Below are 16,512 nucleotides of genomic sequence, written 5' to 3' on the forward strand. Positions count from 1 at the left end.
TGCTTTTAACTTTTTTTTCATTTTCTTCTTCTTTTTCTTCTATAGTTGTGTTACATTTTGCCTCTCCACTGTCTAATTAACAGTATTTACAAAGAAAACAGTATTAAAATTTAAACATGAAAAAACCCACAAAAAAAAAAGAAGATGAAGAAGAGATGGAAGAAGAAGAAGAAGAAAATGAACAAGGAGATGCAACCGAATGTCGCTCGCATGATCAAGTTAGGTGACCTAGATACATTTGCATTTTGTCTTCATTCTGTGAGCCAAAGCTTGCTATCTTTGCTCTACATTAAAATTTTGGTATCAATATATATCATACCAGCATCATTACATCATAGATAAGTGTAATGGAAACCAAATAAACAATTAATTGTTGAGAAATTAGCAATGTCCTCTTTGTCCAATATCCAAATTAAACTAAAATTTAAGCTGAGTGAGTTTCACACAACAGGTGCCAAAGCAGCATGATATTTGCAATAAGTGACAGAACCAACATGCAAATCTCGGGGGCACGACAATTTTAATTAGAAGGATTGGCAGATAACCAATCAATATTGGAATTAATTGCAAGCATAAGAAGTGTTAGCATTATTTGCAAATTTGCTAAAAAGTATTGGGTGTACTTGCAATGGAGTACCTTAGATGGGATTTCTCGCTTCGTCAATATCAATCACTGCAAGCTTTTCTGGCTTTGACCCGTTAGGTCCCTCGGCATACAATGTAGGGAGATATGCCTTGTATGCTGGCAAGTACCTAGATACAAAATCCAAAACCTACAAAATCCCAAACCAATTCCGTAAAACTAAAGCATCATTCAAAAAACATGCAAACTGTCTTGTGCTGTTGGATTTGTCCTTACAGGCAAATATTCCTTGCTTAGTGGGCCGTTGTATACAGTATAGTTTTGTATTTGTTATTAGGATAATAGCTTATAAGAAGCATATGATTTATCTTGAATGTTTATGCATATGACATTTGTATACATGAACAAAATATTAATTACTAAGTTGAGATATTTATATGAAGTAAACTCATAACAGTTAAAAAGGTCGTACCTCTTCATCAGACATGCCTGGTTTCCCATCATTTCTCATTGCTACCTCAGCCTAACAACAACAACCAAGCCTTTAGTCCCAAACAAGTTATGATAAATAAAGTGAAAGGAGCAGATAAAATATTAGAATTCAGATCCTCCCCGGTACCGTAATAGGGAATCTTTTACAAGTACTTGATCTGGACCATTCTTTTTAACTTGGCACGAATCTCAAAGCGCAATAATACTGCCCCTGCGCTAGCCCGAATCTCAAAGCGGCTGGGAGTTAATCTCAAACCGTAAAGTGAAGGGAATCTTTTACAATATTGGAGAGGATACTTGTCCAAAATATTATTGGTACATTACACGGTAATTGTTTTTATTCTACAAAAACCACAATCAATCCTCATTACTTGAAAAAATAAATACGCCAAATTTTAACCTGAGTTTGCAAAACTTAGGCCTCAGTTTGAAATTTTTCCATAATTGGTCATTAAGTGTGCAGTTCAACAGTATAGAAGCAATTACAACCAAAAACTGATAATAGAAAAGGCTTAAAAATAGGCCAAACTAGGATTGTACCATCTGGTACATACCTCCAATCTCCACTGATATACACAGCTAGGATCTTTAATCTTGATCACAAGCCATGCATCAATGAACTTGTCCCATGCATCATAATATGCCTCAAGGTTCTTGTTTACCAATTCAAGCTGGAAAAATCGAGAAAATCAGAGGCCGAACATAACCAAAACTTTTTAATTACTAACACACTAGTACAGCATTCACCAAATCATATTACAAAGGATATTTAATTTTGGCACAATAACTTTAATTGGGAATAATATAAAGCTAAAAAATCAAAGAAAAGGAGAAACATTGGGGTTATCTTGTTGTCAACCGGTAGCTACCGAAATTTCAGCAGGAAGGTAAGGGTGCCAGTATAACCAATATATGGAAATGCCATATATTAGCATTTAGCATTATAATTTGATTCTTTCAATGCAGATAGAGAGTCACAAAGGAGGAATATAAATGTTAAGTTAAATTGGCAACCTGAGGATCAACAGCTTTGACAACTTCATTGGGAAGCGGTTTAAACCCTAGCATCCAACCCTCAAATAAGACAACCTAAATCAATCACCAGTGAGTATAAAATTTGGATTAATGCATACTAAACAAACAAGTGGGTTCTTTTTTCTTATCATTTGGAAACTATCTGCGTGCCTATAAATAATACCCACTATTTATCGCACCTGCAAACTAAAACGTTATGCTCCACACCAGAAGTTTCAAAACCATGGTTAGGTCAAAACTTACTGCTAGAAGTTATTATATGACACAGCAATTTCTTCTCACCAATTTATACAAACTAGCTATCCAATATCTAAAACTTTTGGCTTAGTTTCAGTTCAATTGGGAGGAAATACTAACAAGGAAAAATAATTTTTGGCTGCAAATCTCACAAATGATATGGGTAAGACGTGTTATTTTCAAATACACAAATAGTAATGGGTCAATTTGCAAAACTGCTAAATAAATTGTTTAATTTTAATAATTCAAATTTAACTGTCCAAAAAACAATTGAGAGCTGTTGATATATGAAAAACGTTGGGTATTATTGCAAAACAACAGACTAGTGCACATAGTTAGCGTGAAAAAACACAAAATGGAAGTACTTAAAAGTTTTAGTTTATATGAAATTGTATCACCTCAACTGGACCTTCAATGTCTGGCCATCTAGAAGAGTCTGCTCTGTCACCTCTTCCTCCAAAGGCGGACTACACAATAAATGCATAAAGTACAAAATTCAAAGAAACAAACCATACTCAAAGTACATGAAAATTAACTTTGTTATCATATCGTAAAATTATCAGAAAATTAAAGTCAGTTTGAACATAAGGTTGATTTTGTCACAGTGCACACCTTATCATACCTTGGAAGCTTCATCTTCATACCTAAACATTAGAAATCACAGTTTCAACTTCAATATAATTTTGTCTCGGTTGAGAAAGAGAGAAAAAAAAGAAAGCAAATGTTGCCTCCATCATATGCAACACTTCGAAAATTGGAAAACAGATATAAAAAGGAATTTTCTTTTGATTGTCTTTTGCTTCTTTTTAGTTATGGATAAGAAGAAAAGACATTGAAATTGGAAGGACGAAGGAATAGTACCTTCTTTTGTCATTTTGTGCAGTGACGTCAGAGTCTCAATTGAAAATTGCAAGTCATGGCTCCCAGCATTTCCACGAAACTACGTAGTTTAAGATATAATATTTATAAATTGTTTCTTCCATGATTAACTTCAGAGTGGTTAGCTGTAAGTTCGCTTCCCTTCATACCTCTAGTAGCGCATTCCCAGGATGTTGGCTCCTTAGCTTAGCCTGCATTTCAATACAACTCAGAGAGAGAGAGAGAGAGAGAGAGAGTTGCATAAATGAGAAGAAAAGGAAATATGTTTTTATAACAAAACTAGGCTTATAAACCAATGCCGAAACTTTACAGAAATGCCTCTTCTGAAATAATATACATTTTCTTCATGTCATGCACTCTTTTATGTTTTATACTTTTAGTATATACTTCTATTGATTTGCTTCGGCAATGCTTTAGTAATGCTTTATAATATTAAAGGTACAAATTCATCACCTGCTCATCAGCTGTCAGGTAAAAATCATCAATTGATAAGGTTGCGGCTTTCCTAGAAGATAAATCATGCAATTTAAAATTAATAGCAGATACAATGACAAAAATGATTTTAATACAAAATAATTAAAACTCACCTACCACAGCTCCGAAAAAGATACTCAAGTGCAAAAACAAGGGTTGTTTTCCCACTTCCTTGAGGAGCACTCACACCTATCTACAGTGAAGAAAAATCTTTGTTAATATTGAAAGAAAAAGAAGAGGGAGCAAACTACAAAGAAGAAAATTGTTGAACTTGTGGCTTTTTGCATCAAGTTGCATGGCTAAAATTTGAAAAGGTTGACAAGTCTTACTGTGTAAAGTGTAAACAACTACAAGAAAAGAGCAATAATTGTACTTTCTGGTACCAGTACATGTCAGTATTTGATCCAAACTGGAAATTCTGGCATGTGCCAACCTGATTTGTTAGTAGCACTTGTTCGAGCCTAAATTTTATCTTTGAAAGGCCAATAAATTTTGCCAGAAAAGAGCAGATTAACTTACCACTAAAGGCGGTATCTCATCTCCTTCTTTAAATGAAGATTTATGATTCAACAGCAGATTTTCACACCAAATATATACTGGTACATAATAATGGTATATCCTAGCCTTCTCAGGAACAGACAGATTAAATTCCTGTAACCGGAACAGCCGGCATAATTGGGACCCACACCTGAGCCAACTATCAATCGACTCAGCCACCTTGTCAGAATCAAACCCTAGCTTCGGTATCAAGGGCCCGCTCAATATAAAGCCGAATAGATCACCTACAGATGAAATGAGAGCAGGGGAGGAAGGAACAGTACAGTGCACCGGAGCCATCGGACGCCTCTTGCTCACTAAAATGCCTAAACCATGACATGTGATGTGATCCATTAGCATTTAATTCCAAATTCTATAATATTCTCTGACTGTTGAGTTACAAACTTACAATACAAAATTTTCCGAATCGAGAAATTCAATAACATATCAAATCATTTATCCAAAAAGCATTCCTGCAACAATTCAATTTATAAACAAATTGTATTTACCTGAGTGGATTCCAGAAATGGTGGCAGGGGGGAGAGAGAGGCGAGAAGAGAGAGAAGGGGGAGTGGAGCAGGAAGGAGAAGGAATGAGGCATGGCGATAGGTGAGAAAGTGTAGTTAAAGTTCTCATCTTTTTATATATTTATTAGTTTTCTCTATCTACTCCAATGGCGAGCGGAGAGAGAGAGAGAGAGAGAGGCTTAGCTGGGGAAGAAGGGAAGAGAGAGAGTGACACGTGGCTTCCCGCGTCTTTAGCGAACACAAAGCATTTCTTTCTAATCGTTTGGATAGGGAGATTGGGAATGCTTGATACTGTTTTTTCCTTTAATTTCCTAATTATTTTTTGAAAAAAGGGAAATTTCACGTATACCCCTCAAAAACTTCATATTTGCTCTTAGAAAATTTGAAATTACGTATTCCCCCCTCTAAACATCAAAAACTTACAAATTTATCTATTTTATTGTCTTTCATATTATAAAATGGGTAATTTGTTTCTGCAGTTTAGAGGGTGGAATACGTAATTTTGTATTTTTTTTTAGAGGCATACGTGCAATTTCTCCTTGAAAAAATATTTTTCTATATACCCCCTCAGAAACCTCGATTACTATACAAACCAACCTGGAAATAGACATTTTGAAAGACAAATTCTTTTATACCCCACAGAAAGCTAAAAATATTATACATGCCAATAGAATAAAGAAAAAAAGGAACCAAAGCATTAACCTTTAAAAAATTCCGAATTTATAATTTTCTTCTAATTATATAAACTTTGGAGGGGTGGAAGTGCAAATAGAGTCTTTTGACTTTGGGACCTCTTCGTTTGATTACAATAAACGCTAAACAGAATCAACAACAGCAGGAGACAAGGGAAACGCACTTTAAAATTATAGAGTTTGAGTTGGACTTGCATTTGAACTCCAAGCGTGAGACTGAGACAGGGTCAATATTTTATTCAAAGTGTTTTTGTTTTACATATTAATTAAAGAACATGTATTTATAATTAATTAAAGAGTTAAATAGCGAATAGAAAATCATAAGGGTAAAAAAATATCAGTGCGAATAAAAAATGGCAGTATTATTGCAGATGTTATCAATTCATATTACATACGATTTTTTTAATAATTATTTAAGAAGTCATCTAGTCTAAATTAGAAAAAAAGATGAACAAAATAAAATTTTGATGCCATGTGTAACAATTGTCAACTTATCCTACCCCAAAAAGTGTGCATTAATAACTTATAAGAGCATCTACATCTATGATATTATTAGAATTTTCAATCTGATATGACAATTTCTAATTCACTTTCACATATGTAGGAAAGTTCCTTATTTAGAAACTATACGCTAAAGTTTATTAAACAGTACTCAAGCAATCACTCGTTTAAACATTCTTTAGGTATGTAAGTAAAATATTGCCTCAAAAACAGAAAATTGTAATTAAAATATAACATACATGATCTGAGCAAGCTAAACAAATTAGAAAAAAAAAATTGAACCATCTAAAAAAGCTAGACAAGAAAACGGAAAATAACTTCTTCCATAGGTGCAAAACATTGCACAAAATTTTGGTACAAACATAGTATACAACAACAAATGAACTTCAAAGCATACAAATGTTCAGTAGATGATCTAGTATAACAACACTCCTATAGCATAAACAAAATTATAAGTTACACATTACATTTCTGTATGAGAATAAATCTTTTATCAGTTTGTGGTTTGGTAAGCCGTATCAGCCGAGGTGGTATCCATGTCATTCAAACCGAGCTCCTCATTTTGTTCCCATGTTCTCTCATACTCCTCAACTGCCACAACAGAAACAAAAAAAATTAAGACATAAATTATTAATCAAAAGTCAAAACCCATCTTTACAATTTATGTTACCCAGATTACATTGGTATTTTTACAGTGTACAGATCAGGCAAATATCAAACCCGATCAGGATTACCAGCTACTGGTCTAAACCTACCAATCTGATCCAAAAATGAGCAAACAAGAACCTGAACAAAGAGCATAACCAGTTCAGCACTAACTATTAACTCATTGGGAACTCCCACTTGGTTTGAAGCAAGAAAAAAAAAATGACCGGAACCCAGCACTAACTATAACATGAGGTATTTGTTCATCTCTGAGAACATGCATGAGTAAATGATGCTATGACTCTTGTGTGTCCATGTGCATGTGTGTGTTTATGTGTGGAGAAAGGAAGGGAGAGGCAAAACAAGCATACTTGTTAATTGCTTGTCATCTTCAATAGCATCGGTAGCAGGAGAAACAAAAGATGCAGCCAATGCATCATCTATAATTAGAGTCCATTCGTCCTCCAGACTTAATAGCTATGCCACAAAAATAAGCAAATTAATAAACAAATCACTATCTGAAAGTAAATATCCTGCAATGCCTGGAAAAATAAATTTGACGATGGAATTTCTTTTTTCCTGACTCGGCTGCAAGACATACCTGAGATAACCTCAGTTTGAAATCAGTCCACTTTTTCTTCTTCCATTCGTCAGAACTATCACCCAAGCTAAATCCATGAATTCTCTCCAAGCCTGTATGCATTTGCTAAAATCAATTTCAACTCATAATTGAAGTACTACATTTGAAACATTATAAGAAAGGGAAAACTCTGACATACTTTCACATATTTTAGTAATCAAGCCTTCGACTGTGGTAACTTGCCCGCCTAAGGTGCCACTAGTTAGCTCGAGTTCTAGCTCCGGAACCTTTACACTAGCTGAATCAGACTGCAAAAATGAATTAACAAGAAGTAAATCATGCTTCAAATTATAATTTAATCAATAGAACTAAATAAGTAACTTCAATTTGCAAATGAACAGTATCTAACATTTGTGACTAACACCCCATTTTTTACAGTTAATACAGAAAAAACTTAGCCAGGTTACTCCGGGTTATCTCAAGGTTACTTCCCAATGCAAATATAGCTGGAATTTAGCAAAATCCCAGAGTAGTCGGTATTAATTAAGTAAAAACTAATACCTTTATAACATCACGGGAAAGATCTCTTAAATTTTTCACTTGCAAAGTTATCCTTTTCCCTTTTGGAGGGATTTCACCACCTGCCTTCAGCTGTTTATGAATAGACAGTTAAATAAGGGTATATGAAGAAATCAAAACTCCTATGAACTAAAAGCATGATAAGTACCTCAGAGCTACGGTAGCCACAGATGTCACAACTTGATGCCATTACAATGACCTCCCGGAAATAAGGAATTTCTATTTACTAGTTAAGGTTTGACAAAACATTATGGGCACTAGAATTATTGAACAGCAAATAAAGCAAGCATTTCTCATAATGCATTCACTTAAGAGAAGGCAAAAAGGATACTGGTAGCAAAAAACCTCGTAACAGTTTTAACTCCACAGGCACCACAAGTTGTAGGCAAAGTATCAACCTACAAAAACAAAAGGGAATAATTTAGATAAAAGCATATAGTTCAAAACTTGCATACACCCATTGACTTCATAAAATCACAAGTAAACTACAGAAGAAATAAATTACTTGCCAGATAACACGACAAATGGAAGTGCCAATTTTGGTTTGAAGAACAGCTGGCTGATTCTTTTTTATTTTTTTAGTTTACAGGTATATCGAAATCATCTCTATAGAGGAATATATGGTAGTATGAGCTTTTGGCACATATTAAAGTATAAAATTCATCAGATATAAACAAATTAAATTTCAAATTCACACAATGTGCAAAATTGTAGCTCTTACCTCTTCAGGGGCCGAATATCTACACAAGGCCGCTGCGACCTCATCAGGATTACATTGAGCAATTGCACGACGACCTGCGACCGATCCCACTGACCCATGAGGCACAACATCTGACATCAAGTTATTCTCTTCTGGTGCAGGTTCTTCAGCTGCAGTTGGTTCAGAAAGAAAACCTAAGGCGGCTGTTTGCTCAGGTGTTCTTTCATAAAATCTGATGGATAGCAATGGGTCTGGCGAAGGAGCGTATCTGCAATTGTCAAAAAAATTAGAATAACAGGCATGTACCTTTAGTTTTAATTCAAATTTCACCCTAGCTTTTAGGTTCTGTGCTGTGCAATTTTGGGGGCTTAAACAATGAACTCCATTCCAAAACAAAATATTCCTCAAATTAGCCAACAAATTTGCAATTGCATACAATAAAGAGATACCCTTATGTTTGGAACTTACATCTGAATCTCTTGACAGTGTGCGAAGTATGAACTCCTTTAATGAATATAATGATAAGGTATATACTACAAATGTTGACAAATTTAGAGCAATTTACTATAGGTTTACTTTTCCATAATCCAAGTGAAGTTATATGAAGAGATATCAACCATTTTCGTAAAGCCAAGATGAAAGTTCAGGCGCTAGTCACTTATTCTCTCATTGACTAGTGATTAAACCGTCAATTTCCATTGCAACAAAAACACAATGTAATACTGGGTGTTACTTGGAAGTTGAAATTTGAAAAAATGAGACATGTTAGGTATCTTTTGCAACTACTTGGTGTAGTTTTGTTGAAGGACAAAAAAAATCAAGAATATGATTAAGTACTCCTGATGCAAAATTTTGAAGTGGCAAGTCTATTTGGCATTGGTACGAGCCACTATGGTGATCCTTGTCTCTTGATAAACAATCAAACAACTATAATTATTACTTAATGTATTGGTGGAGCTGAATAAGCTAAGACTAAAATACTCACGGGTTCTCAACGTAGCTATTACCAGCCGGGTCATCAAGGACAAAAGTGAAATTCGAATCTCCCGACAAAAGGGATCTCAATTTTTCTAAAAACTGATCTATTGCAGCAGCTTTTTCAGGATCAATTTTCTACAAAAGAGAAATGAAAATAACAAAAAGTTAAATACAAAATGTATATAATAGCCAAATTGAAACAGAGATAGAAATTATCTGCAATGAACCTTTCTTTCATCTTGGAGAACCTGTAACCCATCCAAAGCTCGGGCTATAACACCTTCAACCTATATAATATTTAGATATGAATAATGCAGAAAAAATAATAATTAATAAATGAATTGTAAAGGAAAAAAGGTCAAAGAATAGTAACTAGCTGAGGCAACTAGTTTCATAGTAAAGAAACTACCGTAGAAAGTGATCCACGTTGAGCTTCAGGTGGGATCTCAAAATCCAATTCCGGAATCTGAAAAATTCAGAAAAACAAATTAAAAAGTGAAATTAAAGACGTTAAAAAAAAATTCAATGCTAGCATATGATTTGTCATAAAGGTAGCATGAACATATTTCTGATTAGCAACCAGAATGATCCAACAAACTAGATAAAATTAATGAACATCGAGTTTATGCTTCAAGCATGAAATAAACATTTTACCTTGATAGTTGCAGAGTCAGACTTAACGACTTGGCGATTCAATATCTGCAACAAAAATTCCATATTAAGTAACAGTATTAGAAACAAAAACGGAACTAATGTCTTATAGTAGCAATATGCATATTTTAGTGAATTTTAGCCTCAGGCAATTTGGGACAAAAAAAGCACAAATGCAAATTTTAGTGTATTACTGATGAAACTCTTCAAGGAAAATTAAAGCACAAATGCAAAATTTTGACAATTATTGATCAAACTCCCAAAGAAGGAGAATTGAAGCACACCTCAGTGCGTCCAGATGGAACCTCCAGTTGATAGTGACACCCTTTAGGCTGGAGCTGGCCGGCAAATTGAACCTCATTATTTCTATTGAATTAAAAGAAAATCCATTATAGTCAGCACATACTGTGGCTACAAATCAATCAAACCAAAGTTGTATGTTATTTATCCAACATCAACAAATGCAGATATAAATTACCTCTCATTGCAGTGCGGGCATTCAAATGCCATTAGCACGACCTACATATAAGATAATAACGCTTATAACAAAATATACAAAGAACTAAATCAAATGAAATCAAATCAAATAAAAGGAGGGGAGGGGTCCATTTGCCTTGTGCAGACCAATTCCACCAAATGAAGAAATTACTTGAAATTTTGAACTTCATAAGAGCATAATTTGAAAAAAGTTAGCAAGTGCTTACCTCTCTAAAATGCGGTATCCGAGTTAAGAGAAGCCTCGTTATGCCCTGCAACAAATTAAAGCAAACAAAACACCATTTATTGAAGCCACACTTTCTGAGATTATTACACAATAACAGTATCTAAGCTGATACAGATAAAAGAAGCAAATTATAGATTACATACATTCTCACCACAGCTCATGCAGAGAGACTCGATCTGATGGAGTGGTGTCACCGAGGTATCATCCTCTGCCCCCACACCCTCTACCACTGATCTGATGTCTGCTAGCTGACCATTGCTCTCCATATGTAATTTAGTTTCCGAATTAACGGGTTTCGCGTTGTCTTTTTCTCAGAAAGGAAGTCACGATTGCACTGTCTTGAACTAGACAACAATGGTACTTTGATATTAAATAACTGTTGTTGGCACTACGATTACTAACATTATATGTGATGGAGAGAACAAACAGTTCCGTATTCAAATAGGAGCATAGGTAGGATTTGATTGACCTAATCTATGTGTCAAAGTTGCAGTAAGGACCCAATCTGATTTCATAAATCTAACCTGTATAATTAACTTCCTAAAGTTATGGTGTTTGCAAAAATAGAAACCACAACAAATTTAGTTTTTAGGTTCCAATTTTTCTGACAAAATAAGACAAACCACAAACCCTAAATTGGGTGATATAACAAATATCATTAAAGAGGACATGTATTATTTCAGTAGCAAAATCAACAAAAACCCAAATGGAGCGACAAGAGAGAGAGAAGTAGCAACAAACAATAGTACCTTAGTTGAGAGAGAGCGCAACAGAGGAGAAGATGCGATATATGCGATATTTGCGAAGAGAGGAGAGAGATGAAGAAGCTTCCGGAGAAGAAGGGGTGCGGCCGTAGAAGAGTGGCGTTGGTGAAGGGTCCCAGTAGTAAGCCTCACTGTAAAAAAATAAGATATAAGAAAGAATAGATAACCTAGCTCTCTGGAAGAGAAATGTCTCGAAGCGTCTAATTCTGCCGTGCAGTGCCGCATTGAGCCGAATAGATTGGGCCTCATTGGGCCTCCTCTCTTGCTTTTTCATACTTGGATTGTCCTGTCTAGGTTTTTTTATTTCTTTTAGGATCTGTTCGGCAGCTCAGCAGAGAATTGGAATAGGTATAGGAATTGAAAATTTTAAACTGAATTTTATTGTTCATGTGAGAAAAAAAAAATTTTGTCTGAGTGAATTTTGTTTTTCTCATGTGAATAATACTTTCGGAATTATTACCGAACAGGGCCTTATGTTGGACTAGATGGGAGTATTATGTGATAACTGATAACTGGAAGCTTGATTAGGCTTTTTTTAGGCAAAGTTGATTAGGCATTATTAATACCCTTGTATGGTAGATTTGTGTTCTCATGCTCCATTCAAGATAAATCATTGAATTGCCAAGCCTTTCTTTTTTCTTTAATATTTTTTCTCTGTTCAGCTTCATAAATCGAGGCAGGAAAAATTGGGCATAGATAGGGGTGTTCATCGGTTTGGTTCGGATGAAACCGAATCGAATTAGGCAAATCAAAGTTATAATTCATGTTTCAAAAATAGAACTGAACCGAACTGAATCGAAGTTTTATTTCGGTTTGTTCGGTTCAAACTAAAATATAATAATTTGTTTTTTTAAAGCAATTGATTTATATTAAACTAAAGTATATTAAGAAATAAACCGGAATATTAAGAAATAAATTGGGATATTAAGAAATAACCGAAGTATTTAAAGCATTTGATTAAGAAATAAACCGGAGTAGTCCGGACCAAACTCATAATATATAAAAGTTCGGTCGGTTCGGTTATTTCAGTTTTGAAAATTTCAAACTGAACCAAACCAAACCATTAAACCGAAAAAACCGAATCGTTTGGTCCAAACTAATTCGATTCGGTTAAAAACGATTAAACCGGACTCAATGAACACCCCTAGGCATAGAGGTGTTCATTGGGTTGGGTTTATTTGGTTTTCAATCAAACCAAAAAAATTCGGATTAAATGGTTATGTTTTTCGTGTTAAACAGATTAGTTCGGTTGAATCTTTTAATTATTTTGCACATGTGAGTTGTTCTCATGTCTTTACAGGGGTGTAGGATAATGAAAGCCAATTTATCTAGTGACAAAGATAATATTAATTTGAGAGTGAGGCTATGGTACTGTACTATGCATAGCATGGTTTGATTCGTACTATGGATCAATATTTTTTATTTAAATCTTAATGATTGATCCGAATCGTTCAACATAGCTTCCACACATGATATTTGTAAACTAAATTTTAGAATTTTAGAATTTTCTTACTATAATTTTAAACGGGTAAAAATTCATTGTTTTTGAAAGGTCGAGATTTTTCAGATTAAGTGAATTTCTATCCTTCTAGAAAAATAGAAATAAAAAATCTAAATATGTAAAATTTACTTACAAATATATATTCATATCAAAATTATATTGAACGGTTTAGACCCACTATTAAAACTTTAAAACAAAATTTTTTTTGAACTTATAGCATAGATTAATATACACTATGCATAATACCGTAGCCTCACTCTTAATTCAACATCTGAAGTAGCTTTTCAGTCGTTAATTCACAACATTTGTTGTCAACACAAGGATTTATTACAACGTATTGCAAAAGCTTGTAAACTAGTGTCATTTGAAGGACAAACTAATGCATAAAAAGCAACACATATTATAAATTCAAACTGATTATATAATTTATCAATGAGGAGGGTTCCAATATCTCATACTTTTCATACTTTATATTTTATATTTTTGTTTTTAAAGTCCAAATTGTTGATTCGAACCGCTTAACATGATATCTATACTAAAATATGTCTGAAGATGAAATTTTGTAATTAAAAATATATATTATTTTTTAAGATTGATAAAGTCCAAAATCAGTGATTTTTTATCCATCTTAAAAAATAGTAAAAAATTTCATCGCCAATCATATTTTAATATGTATATCATGTTGAATGTTCGGATCGACAATTTAGATTTTGAAAACGAAGATATAAAATATTAGGTATGATGAGATATGAAAGGCACAAGACATTGGAACCTAGTGTCCTTTAATAGAGAAACTAATGCGTAAAAAGCAACACATCATAAATTCAAACCGATCATATAATTTATCAATAGCATTCTTTTAATGTTTCCAAAATATTTTTTGTATATGATCTAATTCGACAAAAAAATTGTTTTGTACAATGAACATTACATGAAATAAATTATACACATTCTTAATTATTATGAGCTCCTATCCCTCTTGTCGAAAGTGAGATAAATATTAATTTTTGACTTTTTGCTGTAGCTGCAATAAGAAAGGAAAGAGAAATAAGTAAATACTATAACATCAGTATTAACATTGTTAATCTAAAACAATAAGAAAAATCAAATTTTGTTTGATATAACCTTCAATGGAATTGTGAGTTGGTTAAAACTGATTAAGCAAAATCAATATGGGATGCATTTGATGCATGTAAATCATTTTTTCCACTGAGGCAGCCTTTGGACCACAACCTACAAAAAAAAAAAAAAAATTGTAAGTTTTGATACAGTCAGAACCATCTGACAAGAGTTGTGAGGTTGAGATTTCAGTAAGTCTCAGTTTGGAGTGAAAACGGTATGAATAATATCCGATCCGTATTTGATCGGTATTCGAAAACTTAGATGTGGATATCGATGTGAATATTCGATATTCGAATATCCGTGTGAATAAGGATATAATTTTACGTTTCAATTATCCGTATCCAAATAGTAGATATATACCATATATTTTAATATATATTATGAAAAATTTATGTTATTCACCATTATAGTTAGAAGAATATTTTGAACTTTAATATTTTTTTATATTATTTAATTAATATCCGATCTGATCTGGACCCATATCCCTATCCGTTTGATATCCGCTCTGTATCCATATCCCAAAAAATGAAAAAAGGATATGGATATGGTTTTATTACTATCCTCTCCGTTTTCACCCCTGGTCTCAGTACAAAAATTGAGAGAAGCCAAAAACAAATATAATTCTATACATATTACCTTGCCAGAATTTTCTTTGTTTCCTACAATAGTTTGACAAGCTAGCCTCCAAGATTCGGGTTTCTGAAATTCAAAAAAATTAATAAATTGGTTACCTTCCCTATAGAATACTACAATCTTACCACTGTAAAAGGCAAATATTAAAAAAATTGTTTGGCCAACAAACCTTCTTTAAGTACCGGTTCTCGGCATTTGTTCTTTCATTCAGAAGCTCCTTTCCATCAACAATCTACAATGTCATAATACCATGATTCAAGTTCACTTTGTAAATTGATATATTAACTATAGTTTCCCCCTCAAAAAAAAAAAAAATGAGAAATGGGGTACCTCAACAATACATGTGCCGCAATTGCCTACGCCACTACAGTTCATAACCTTGCCCTGCATTTGATCAAATGCTGATGTATCAGATGGCAAAAGAAAGCTCAGTATGGAGACTACTATATATCGATTTACTTCAAGGTTCTAAATAGCAATTATAGCGTTATAACTTCTAAGGTCCGAAAAAGCTATAGCGCAACCATAGCTAGTAGCTATTTAGAACAAGAAAAACGGTTAATAGCGTTATAGCTTTTAAGGTCCGAAAAAGCTATAGCGCAGCTATTACGTAGCTATAGCTAGCTATTTAGAATCCCGATTTACTTACATATGCTGCATATAGCTCAATCTTGTTGTCTAGCATTATACTGCGAAGTAATTTCTCTCCGCTTATGGCTGCCGCTTTATCCACCGGATATGTGCCGTCATCTTTCGGTTTTGGCTGCCCAGAAAAAAATAATCCTGATGCTGATAAAACCATATTTGGGGAAAGCAAATTTGTATTGTATGTTTAAAAACTTTGTAAGCCTAACCCTTCGGTGTGTTTGGTTGCAAAACAAGAATAGCTAGCTATTATTTGTCTTATTAGAATAGCCAAATCTTAAAATTCTTAGGAATAGTCTATTCTAATAAGACATAACGTTTGAATTTCCTATTCTAGCTATTGTATCACAACCAAACACCGAATAAGCTATTTCAAATAGCCTAATCCCTAGAATAGCCTATTCTCAACCCAACCAAACATACTCCTTGCAACAATTTATGTTAAGTAGCATTTTATTCTTGAGTATACACAAACTGATTCAAACATATACTGGTGTAATTTTTTCCTTATTCAAGCTAAAAGAGATAGGCCAGGACTATAAATTGTAGATAATTTATGCCAAGGCAGGCTGTCAGAAAAGTTTAACAAGATTATTTTATGATTTATTCAGTCTTAATTTTTTTTTTTTAATTTATGGCTCTTAAATTGTTCTTACTTTAGTACTTGCAATAACTGTGAATCTTGGAAAGCGAATAAAAAAGGTGAGGTGAATATGTATACTTACCCCTAGAAATTCAAGCTCTATTTGGGGTTTAGAAGCAATCTCAGATGAACTCGCTGAGGCATTTGAGGACACACTAACGCGAACTGATCGATTAGTCTTGACAGATGGAGAGCTATGGCTAAATGTGAAAGGAGAGAAGGAGAAGAGAGAGCTTGTGGCTGCCATGGTTTTCTTTAATTTGTTGTATATTGGTAATCTTTTTATATAAATAAAGGTATTAAGGTAAAGTTTTGGTTAATTTTGTAATATTGTCATTTTTTAAGGACCGCACAAATATATTGGGCCCAGATTGAACCAACGCAAAAGGT

At 33.6% G+C, this 16,512-nt stretch overlaps 3 protein-coding genes across 3 annotated transcripts; all 3 read right to left on the minus strand.

The window, feature by feature from the left end:
• LOC144562799 (P-loop containing nucleoside triphosphate hydrolases superfamily protein) lies at nucleotides 1-5,026 on the minus strand. The gene is made up of 13 exons (XM_078312093.1): nucleotides 4,747-5,026; nucleotides 4,220-4,563; nucleotides 3,814-3,893; nucleotides 3,680-3,731; nucleotides 3,376-3,417; nucleotides 3,209-3,287; nucleotides 2,960-2,991; nucleotides 2,746-2,814; nucleotides 2,090-2,164; nucleotides 1,630-1,746; nucleotides 1,056-1,106; nucleotides 638-773; nucleotides 1-284 (listed from the first exon to the last, which is right to left on the minus strand). Exons 1-12 carry the CDS (start codon nucleotides 4,871-4,873, stop codon nucleotides 639-641), a joined length of 1,203 nt encoding a protein of 400 aa, XP_078168219.1. The 5' UTR covers nucleotides 4,874-5,026; the 3' UTR covers nucleotides 1-284; nucleotide 638.
• A 1,231-nt stretch (nucleotides 5,027-6,257) lies between these two features.
• On the minus strand, nucleotides 6,258-11,705 carry LOC144562798 (uncharacterized). The gene is made up of 17 exons (XM_078312092.1): nucleotides 11,564-11,705; nucleotides 10,958-11,158; nucleotides 10,795-10,839; nucleotides 10,569-10,609; nucleotides 10,375-10,456; nucleotides 10,094-10,138; nucleotides 9,849-9,905; nucleotides 9,667-9,726; nucleotides 9,447-9,574; nucleotides 8,483-8,729; nucleotides 8,093-8,159; nucleotides 7,910-7,980; nucleotides 7,744-7,833; nucleotides 7,382-7,490; nucleotides 7,204-7,295; nucleotides 6,974-7,079; nucleotides 6,258-6,548 (listed from the first exon to the last, which is right to left on the minus strand). The coding sequence occupies exons 2-17, from the start codon at nucleotides 11,078-11,080 to the stop codon at nucleotides 6,451-6,453; spliced, it is 1,461 nt and encodes a 486-aa protein (XP_078168218.1). The 5' UTR covers nucleotides 11,081-11,158; nucleotides 11,564-11,705; the 3' UTR covers nucleotides 6,258-6,450.
• Nucleotides 11,706-13,900: 2,195 nt separating this feature from the next.
• LOC144562802 (2Fe-2S ferredoxin-like superfamily protein) lies at nucleotides 13,901-16,408 on the minus strand. Its single transcript, XM_078312096.1, has 7 exons — nucleotides 16,205-16,408; nucleotides 15,484-15,597; nucleotides 15,165-15,218; nucleotides 15,004-15,066; nucleotides 14,838-14,900; nucleotides 14,205-14,312; nucleotides 13,901-14,103 (listed from the first exon to the last, which is right to left on the minus strand). The coding sequence occupies exons 1-6, from the start codon at nucleotides 16,367-16,369 to the stop codon at nucleotides 14,277-14,279; spliced, it is 495 nt and encodes a 164-aa protein (XP_078168222.1). The 5' UTR covers nucleotides 16,370-16,408; the 3' UTR covers nucleotides 13,901-14,103; nucleotides 14,205-14,276.
• Nucleotides 16,409-16,512: the final 104 nt, after the last annotated feature.

Source organism: Carex rostrata, chromosome 12 (genome assembly GCF_964058835.1).
Source record: "Carex rostrata chromosome 12, lpCarRost1.2, whole genome shotgun sequence".
Lineage (NCBI taxonomy): Eukaryota > Viridiplantae > Streptophyta > Magnoliopsida > Poales > Cyperaceae > Carex > Carex rostrata.